Source organism: Gymnoscopelus braueri, assembly GCF_963280865.1.
Source record: "Gymnoscopelus braueri genome assembly, chromosome: 13".
NCBI classification, from domain to species: domain Eukaryota; kingdom Metazoa; phylum Chordata; class Actinopteri; order Myctophiformes; family Myctophidae; genus Gymnoscopelus; species Gymnoscopelus braueri.
Window position 1 is genome coordinate 6220030 of NC_137615.1, and position 10067 is coordinate 6230096.

Consider the following 10067-nt stretch of genomic DNA (forward strand, 5'->3'; position numbering starts at 1 on the left):
CATTGTATGACATTAAGTAAAACATAATTACAATAAACTAAAAATCATTCCCACAATAGGAATGAAGTAGCTGTATACTATATGACCCTGTGCCCGTGGTGTAAAGTAACTAAGTACATGTACTCAAGTACTGTGCTTAAGTACACTTTTGAGGAATGTTTACTTAAATGTTTACTGGAGTATTTACCATTTTCAGTACTTTTACTTCTCAGAGGCAAATATTGTACTTTTACTCCACTACAATTATTTGAAAACTTTAGTTACCAGTTACTTTGCAGATATAAATGATTACATTATAAAACATACATTAACCACTTTAGCCCTATTTCATACATTTTTGGTACTTTAAGTACATTTTGACACCAATACTTCTGTACTTTTACTCAGGTACATTTTGAGTACTTTTCCACCACTGCCCTGTGCATATTTGTAACAGCAAGTTTATTCTGTAAAGGAGTCTCTCTGCATAACATACACTCTAAACACTTAGACCCTCTATATACTTATAAAACAAGCTACAATACAAAAGTATGGTAGTTATAATATGCTGTTCTTCTAAGCATAATAATGTAATTTGACCAACACGGAAAATACTTCATAAACCTTGTTATAAGTTGTTATGTATCATTATGAACATGTATAACGAGTGTTATGAAGCCTTATAATGCATTGTAAATGTCATTATAATGAAGTATAGACCCGACCTTTAAGTAAAGCATTACACAATACACCTTGCTTTGTCTTTGCATGCATCTCTTTATTCATGACAATGTTTACAACATCTTGGATTATGTATTCATTTAAAAGCCCTGACAGGTCACCACTGTAATAATATGTAATACAATACAGATATCTACTGTATGAGTTTAGGATTAAACAGAGTCCCAAAGAGAGCAAAAACCCAAATTAAAACCATGAAAAAGAGTAAATATTGCATCATGCCTATTATACCACGGCTGTGCTTTTCTAAAATACATGCATGCAAACCTAAACATGTTTAAGGAACACGTCTGATCTTCATCGCTACAGCCTTCAGGGAGTATTGAGTACCCTTCCAGCGGTACCAGAATGCACCTGTGTTGGAGTGAGGCGTCTTTCCCCAAAGGTAAGCACCGTTGGGATTAGCATGGTCACAGGCGTTGTACCAAAATGCACCGTAACGATGAATGGCACAGTTCTTGCCCCACCTGTCCTGATCTTTGTCAAAGGTTGTGCATTTCATTCCATTGTGATAGGTCAGTGAGTCTCCTGCTCCTCCATCCTTGAAGCCAGCAACCTGCAGCTTGTAGCCATCAGCCTCAGAACCCACAGAGAAAGAGGAGTAAGAGGCAAACGCTGTGTTTCCCTCAAAGTCTTCCATGTCCACCCTCAGCTGATACTTTTTGTCCTTGGTAAGGAGATGCATGTTCTCCAGTCCCAGCCAGTACTCGCCTGATGCGTCTCCAAACCCAGCTTGGTACTGAGCCCAGGGTCTGTAGAAGTTCACAGTGCCGTCCACTCTTCTCTGGATGACTGTCCACTTCCCTCCATCTGTGTCCATGTCACAGTAGACCTGGACAGGAGTAGCAGTGGGGTAGAAGTTGTACACTCCACTCTGTCTGGAGACATTGTTGTAGATGTCATCACAGTCCAGAGCCAGGTTGAGATCACAACGAGGAGCAGAGTGGACTGTTACAGCCAGAAACAGAACTGCAACAACAAGTATCATCTTGAAGTCTTTAAGTTGCACCAACGTTGTTCAGATCAAAAGACGTCTGAGTGTGTTGAGTGTAAGTTCAGCTCCAGTAAAAGGTTTAATGCAGTCTGAGTTTGAGAATCTTCATTTATAGTGGTTAAGAGGCGGTACAATTTCATTTTGGCAAAACCTCCACCAGTATTAAATATCTTTCATTTTTCCCCCCATGTCTGACTTATTTATTGGTGCCAGTTTCCTTCTCTTTCCCACCAGTTATATAACAACAGTTATATCGTTTTATTCATGGAGGTACACGACAACAGCTAATAGCAAAACAGCAAGAAATAAGAAATACAAAATAAATATATATAAATTATATATACATGATGTATTCAGGTGTGTGTGTTTGTGTGTGTGTGTGTGTGTGTGTGTGTGTGTGTGTGTGTGTGTGTGTGTGTGTGTGTGTGTGTGTGTGTGTGTGTGTGTGTGTGTGTGTGTGTGTGTGTGTGTGTGTGTGTGTGCGCGCGCGTGTGCGTGCGTGCGTGATTGCGTGCGTGCTTGCGTCGGTGTGTAGCTGATTCTTTAGGCCGTTGGTTCTCAAAGTGGGGTCCGGGGACCCCCAGGGGTCCTTGAGGGGGGTTCCAGGGGATCCCCAGCAAAATGTGTTAATATTGCATCACAATAATTTTAACCACTTCAACCTTTTATATTTTGGTTATTCAAATATAGCAGATATATACAAGCTCATAGCGTGGCACTGAGTGCTGCTTGTGGCACCGAGTGCAGCTTGTAGATCTGCACAAATGATCTTGTAGATCTGCACAAATGAGCTTGTAGATTTGCACAAATGTTCACGATTTTGAAAAATCGTGAACATTTGTGCAAATCTTTGAATATAACATTTTTTTAAGCGAACATTTGTATTTCAAATCTTTGCTACTGGGGGTTCCTGGAACAAAATATTTTGACATGAGGGTCCGCGGCCAAATACATATAATTTTATATATATAATATCTGCTTTTTATATATATAATATCTGCTTTAAATGTACTTCTTTAAATGGACATATTTTAGACTACTGGGGGGACGTGGAATAGATGTATGCTTATATACTTATTTATGACCTAGTACTCCAGCTGTTTTGCTACAGCTGTTGTCCTGTACCTCCATAAAACAGCTGTTGTCCTGTACCTCCATAAAACAGCTGTTGTCCTGTACCTCCATAAAATGAAATACAAAATATTTAATTTTAAAATAAATGATGCAACTGGTGGAAAGCAGAATGAAATTGGCACTGATTAATAAGTGAGAGTTTGAGTGGACCGAACAGTGAAGGAATGAGGAAGAAAACCAAACAATGATGTTGCAGGTTGCGACACAAGGAAACAAATACATTTGCAAAAAAAAATAAAAAATCCCTCTCTCTCTATCTTGTTCCATGTGAACATCAAGTTAAATATCTAGTTTTGGCGTTCATGCTCTCATTGCAGGTTGATAAGTTCACGCTGTTGCAGAAACTCTGTCTAGCTGGGTTGGATACACAACACTCACGTGCTCAACACATGCACATCACATGCACATCACATGCACAACACAACACATGCACATCACATGCACAACACAACACATGTACTCATAAGCAGCACAATGCTGATATGCAGGGACACACTGGTCAGTGTTCTTTCAGTCTTGACCAGTGAGTACAGCAACGAGGAGGGAAATGGAAATTGTTGATGCTGACAAAAAGGTGTGTGAGGGTACTGCATTTTGAAGTTGTATATACATGTATAAATATTATTTTTTTAATATATATAAAACTGTTAATGAAGGGGTAGGACATTATAAGCAATAGCTTCTTCCTGCTCCTTTTAAAACCAGCCTGATCTCCAGAGATTACCGTAACATTGCACGGAACGAGTGCACTTAATTCCGTGGATAGCCGCCTCGGAACTCCCGAATTGCGTGCATATGTACGGCGAGTCCCACGGTGGGCGTAACCAGTCGCAACCCGGAAAAACCCGGAAGCAGAGCAGTCCCCACAAAAAAATTTACGATTCTGTGCCTATCGGTACATAACTCAAACGGCGCTGAGTAGGCACAGGCGAACGTCCCACCGTTCAGGACGGCAACTCGGTCGCCTTAGCTCCCTCGGTGGTCCTTCACGGGGTGACAGTTCGCCTGTGACTGCGCGCCTCCGAAATGGTTTTGTCACAAAGGGAGCGCCGTACATATGCACGCAATTCGGGAGTTCCGAGGCGGCTATCCACGGAATGAAGTGCACTCGTTCCGTGCAATGTTACGGTAATCTCTGGAGATCGGGTTGTTTAAAACACATCTATGCTTTATTGTTCATTAAGAATGTTTTTAAATTGATTTTGTATTTTTAACTTCTATTGTTTTATTGTGACTTTTAACTTGTATGACGTTCGCAACAAATAAAAAAAAGAAGAAAGAAAGAAAGAAAGACATTAAAAAAGACTACTATCAGTCCATCTATGTGGGAACAAAATAACGATTGACCGATTGTCATGGAACTTGGTGGGAGTGATAAATAAGACACCCTGAAAGGAAAAATGTCAAGGTCAAAGACATAATTAACCTGCATGATTGGTTATAAGGAATGGAGAGACATTGAACAAGGGACAATCCCAATCACCTGGTCCTATCCCTCTGTTGTGAGTGTGTGTGTGTGTGTGTGTGTGTGTGTGTGTGTGTGTGTGTGTGTGTGTGTGTGTGTGTGTGTGTGTGTGTGTGTGTGTGTGTGTGTGGGTGGGTGGGTGGGTGGGTGGGTGTGTGTGTGTGTGTGTGTGTGTGTGTGTGTGTCTGTGCGTGCATGTGCGTGTGTGTACGTGCGTGCGTGTGTGCGCTCGCACATTAATGTGTGTGTACGTGCGTGCGTGTGTGCGCTCGCACATTAATGTGTGTCTACTATCTTGTAATCATGGTGTGTAATTAAGCACTATGTCGCTTCATAATTCAATAGTGATTGATCTGTCTGAGTGAAACATTCACCATTTTGAATCAGTGCAGAGCTGATGTATTTGGATCTTACAGATAAGAGTTTTCTGCCTGACAACAGTGACATAATATTTCACTGCCTACCATGCCTGTTTTACAAGCACTGAGCATTCCTGTCAACAGGCTGTCCTGAAGACACAGGATTATTCTTCTGTGTATATCGATGTTCTCGGTCAGAAAAACTCTTGTCTCCATTTTCTAACTTTATTCTTTCCATCATAAATTAACACCCTACTTGATCAAACTACAGCTGCACATAAAAACATAAAAAGTAGCAGATGCACAAGCTTGAAACGCGATGCAAAGCGAGTGCATTATGGCGCTTATGAGTGCATGTGTTGTGTGCGTGATGTGGATGTGTTGTGCACGTGAGTGTTATACGTAGGTCTATTCAAAACTAGATATTCAACTTGATGTTCACAGATGGAACAAGATACAGAGAGAGAGAGGGGAAACTTTGGTCAAATGTATTTGTTTCCTTGTCATGCATCCTCCTCCATAATAGCTTGGTTTTCTTCCTCATATCTTCACTGTTTGTTCCCCTCAGAGCTGTGACTTAATTATCGTTGCCAGTTTCCTGCTCTTTTCCACCAGTTAACAACAGACATCATTTTGTTTTATTTGACGGAGGTACAGGCAGAGCCACCGCTAGGGTAGTGGGAACGGTGCGGTCACACAGGGGGGCACTTGGGGGGGCTCGAGCCATTTTATTTTTTGCGAAAAGAAGCGCTCTTGCACTCCGCACTACGACCATGTGGCCGCTGACACTCCAGAAGCGGCCCATTGAAAGAGGGGGAAGAGGGGGAAGAGGAGGGAGGGCCGGGGAGAGCATGCGTGATGGCCCAATCACATAACTTGCTCGACACAGAAGAACAGCCCCCACCCAGTTTTAACATTCTGTGCAAATCTTTGAGTAAAGATGAAAGACACTATTGTTTTTTTTTGTCTTCTTGAGTTTTTGATTGGTTGAGCTGTTTGGAAGGTAGGGCGAGACTCCAGCTGGGGGCGTGGTCTCAGGAGCTGACGGCCATCCTCTCTGCTATGACACTGCCCCACATGGGTTATAGATAGATTAGATAGATAGATGTATTGTCATTAAAACATAAAAAAAATGCATTATTGAACAAAGTCTGTTCCACTGGCTTACTGAAATCTAAAACTACTCCTATAGTTTAAGAAAAATAATACTAAAATACTACTAAAGCACAACACTACATGACATCATACACACCTCATACTAAAGGGCCGCAATGTAAACAAGCTGTAAGCTTTTATAGCGTTATCCTGCTGATTATGGTGGGTCAGATGTTTGTTACAGATTAATGTATGTAATTATGATTTTATTTCATGATCAATAAAGACATCAATCAATCCATCAATAAATAATGAGACAAAATCCAGCGCAAAATATTGCACAGTATATTTCCTAGAGAAATAGAGGCAGGAGGAAGAGCGAGAATTTGAGGAGAAAGGAGGTGGTTGGGGTGGAGAGGGGACGTTCCAGACCACGTAAGCAGTAAGAACAAGTAAGTGACAGATTGATGTGTAGTTATACTATGGTAAGTCGCCCTGGAACTACCTAAAGGACCCCTAGGGGTCCATGAACCTCACAGTGAGGACCAGTGCAGTAATACAGTGCTAGAGGGGTGCTGATTTCACGTTTTGATCCTCAGATCAGCCCAAAAGACCAACCGAATCACCAATGATTCAGCTCAGATCAGTGAGAGTGGCACAATACACAAACATTGTGGGACGACTAGAATGAAAAGTGAGGAGGCAAAATATCTCGTCACAGCCCTAGTTCCGGTGCCAGAGTTGGGATGCCGTCCAACCAAAAGAGATGGGGTCCAGGCAGGGACCCCCAGGGGTCCTTGAGGGGGTTCCCGGGGGTCCCCAGCAAAATGTGTTAATATAGCATCACAATCAGTTTAACCACTTTAATCAAAGCTATTTAAATGTAATTTAAAGCTATTTGAAAATAGCTGATCTACAAGCTCATGACGGTCACGATACAAGGCGTTGTAAGCTTGTGGATCTGTTATAATAAAAAATATATACTTTTGTATATATTTTACCATTTTGCTTGTGGATCTGCTATTAAAAAAATACTTCTGTCAATATTTTAACAATTCACATGGTGGTCCCTGGAACAAGATACTTTCAGATGAGGGTCCTCGGCCAATACTAATTTGGGGGTCCTTGATATGAAAACGTTCTGAGCCACTGGAATACACAGCACTCAGTTGAGTGGTTTTGGTATGTCAGTAGTTCGGCAAGCAATACCGAATGAGTGATGGTGGTGGATACAGCAGACTTCTATTGACCCAGCCCTATCTAAAGGAGACTGTAGACATAGTCACACTTCATATCTACCTCAGGTAAAGCTAATCTGACCCACTGTCTAGCTGTCTTCATTCATGTCTTCACGACTGCGAACGACACCCTCCCATCTCCAAAACTTCAGTTACACAAACACAAGGTGCTCTGTCCCAGTACAAAGTCCAACTGACACTTTTATCTTCTCAGCTTTAACACAGGTGTTGTTTGATATCAAACACACCTGTAGTCAATTAGTCAAATCACAGAGTCCATGCTCATCATCCACCCAAGAATCCCCAAACTCCATCCACACATCATCACACTGTAGTCTAACTAGTCTCTACATAAAAGAAAAATAAACCAAGGGTACCATTCCAGATCTATACAGGACATATACAGAGAATTTGAAAAGGTTACAGTTCATGACTGCAAATAGCTTATCCTACTGCTGCACAATGCTTCCGCCTGGTGGCCAGAGGAAGTCATGGTCATTGTGCGTTTCTACTATGCCCACAGATACAGTATAGAAACATAATAATTCTATAAACTGCTGAGTGCTGACCTGCTGGCCACTACTGAGCACCCTGTCCTGATCTCAGGCTAATATGCACATCACATGCACATCACATGCATATGCACATCACATGCACATCACATGCACATCACATGCACATCACATGCACATCACATGCACATCACATGCACGACACAAGCACTCATAAGCTGCGCATACACTGGTCAGTGTTCTGTCAGTCTTGACCAGTGATTTTCTACATGTGGTGTTGACCGTCTAGTGAGAAACCAGTTGGACAAAGCAATCAGTGATGGACTCACCATCACTGATTTTTATAATCTACCACTTTTAATTTAGTTTTTTTCCTTAAAACCATGCACCTTACATTATCTGTGATTACGTCTAACTGCCTGATACCATTGCAATTTTGCCACCACACACCTTATATGTATGTCATGCACTGTATGTATATTTATTATGTATGTTCTTCTGTTTCTTCCTTTCCATATCTCTTTATACCTTTCTTAAAACTGCAATGATGGGGTTTGTGCAACAAGTAATTTCACCCACTTGTACCATCTGTAAACCTGTGATGTGACGATACATTTGAGTTGAGCTGGGATACAGATTATAGCTTACAACTTACCATTTTAAACTTTGAGCAATGTAGACATTTATTTTTGTATATTTGTTTTTACTGAACAAGGGCCAATTATGTTCGTATAGAAACGCTGGGAACAGGGAATGACGAAAACTTTAGATATTGTCACTCACTGATAGTATTGCTGTTCTGATGTGGTTCTGGTAATTAAACATGGCAAATAAGTATATTAATGATATGACATTATGTAAAACATTATTACAATAAACTAAAAATCATTCCCACAATAGGAATGAAGTAGCTGTATACTATTGACCCTGTGCCTGTGGTGTAAAGTAACTCAGTACATGTACTGTGCTTAAAGGAGGAGTTCACCCAAAAAATTACTTATTTTCTATCAATTACACACCCCATGAAGCCTTGATTTCATGGATTTATTTTTGTTTTTGTGGCATTCCTAAGACAATAATTTGATGACTGTGTGTATATCCGGTAGGAGACACAAATAATCTACTTTGTGTCTCCTACCGGATACATTAGCCGGTAGGAGACGGGAATCAAATTATTAGCTTAGGAATGCGACAAAAACAAAAAAAGAATCCATGGATTCAAGGCTTCATAGGGTGTGCAATTGATAGAAAATAAGTCATTTTTTGGGTGAACTCCTCCTTTAGGGCGCGCCCCCACCAAGAGTTGGCTGGCTGCTGTTTGCAGAATCTGCCAATGCATTGTCAATGCAAATGCGTTGATTCACGCAAGAGCAGATTTTTCCGCCTCTCGCGCAGACCTTGCGTTTATCTGCTCTCCGCGACTAAGCATAAAACTGCTGGAGGCAGGCGCTGATTTTCTCCCTCTGTCCAATCGGGTGAGTCGAAGGCGGACCGTCCCAAGACTCAGGAAGCACAAGGCAGCAAGCGGTAACGCAACGGGGAGGGAGGGGCTTGAAAGCAAGTGACAGATGCTGATGTGCGTCAGTGGTTGCCTGGCAACGTCAAGGAAGAAGGCGTTGCGGGCTACGGGGAGGCTCCTGAAAGTGAGTGACAGGCGCGACACTCCCGTTTTTTAGAATCCGCTGGCTGCAAAAAACTGTGTCCGCGCACAACCTGCGTTTATCAGCGGCCAGCCAACTCTTGGTGGGGGCGCGCCCTTAAGTACACTTTTGAGGAATTTTTACTTTACTGGAGTATTTTCCACTTTCAGTACTTTTACTTCTACGCCACTAAATCTCAGAGGCAAATATTGTACTTTTACTCCACTACAATTGTTTGAGAACTTACTAGTTTACTAGTTACTAGTTACTTTGCAGATATAAATGATTACATTATAAAACATACATTAACCACTTTAGCCCTATTTCATAAATAGGCTATATAGCCGATCTACAAGCTCACAACGCGTCACCTCGTGACGCGTTTTGGGCTTGTAGATCTGCTATTTTCAAATATTTTAGTACTTCTACTTTTGGTACTTTAAGTACATTTTGACACCAATACTTTTGTACTTTTGCTCAAGTAAATTTTGAATCCCGGACTTTTACTTGTAACTGAGTACTTCTACATTGAGTATACTTTTACTTGAGTAAAACATTTGAGTACTTTTTCCACCACTGCCCTGTGCATATTTGTAACAGCAAGCTTATTCTGTAAAGGAGTCTCTCTGCATAACATACACTCTAAACACTTAGACCCTCTATATACTTATAAAACAAGCTACGACACAAAAGTATGGTAATATAATGTGCTTCTAAGCATAATGATGTAATTTGACCAACACTGAAAATACATCTTAAACCTTGCTATAAGTTGTTATGTATCATTATAAACTTTACATTTATAACGAGTGTTATGAAGCCATTCAATGAATTGTAAATGATTATAATGATTGATTATAATGAATTATAGACCCGACCTTTAAGTAAAGCATTACACAATACACCTTGC

The 10067-nt window shown here is 41.0% G+C and overlaps 1 protein-coding gene across 1 annotated transcript; it reads right to left on the reverse strand.

Moving 5' to 3' along the window:
- Positions 1 to 692: 692 nt before the first annotated feature.
- LOC308098063 (microfibril-associated glycoprotein 4-like) lies at positions 693 to 1779 on the reverse strand. Its single transcript, XM_080446282.1, has one exon. The coding sequence runs from the start codon at positions 1706 to 1708 to the stop codon at positions 998 to 1000; it is 711 nt and encodes a 236-aa protein (XP_080302408.1). The 5' UTR covers positions 1709 to 1779; the 3' UTR covers positions 693 to 997.
- Positions 1780 to 10067: the final 8288 nt, after the last annotated feature.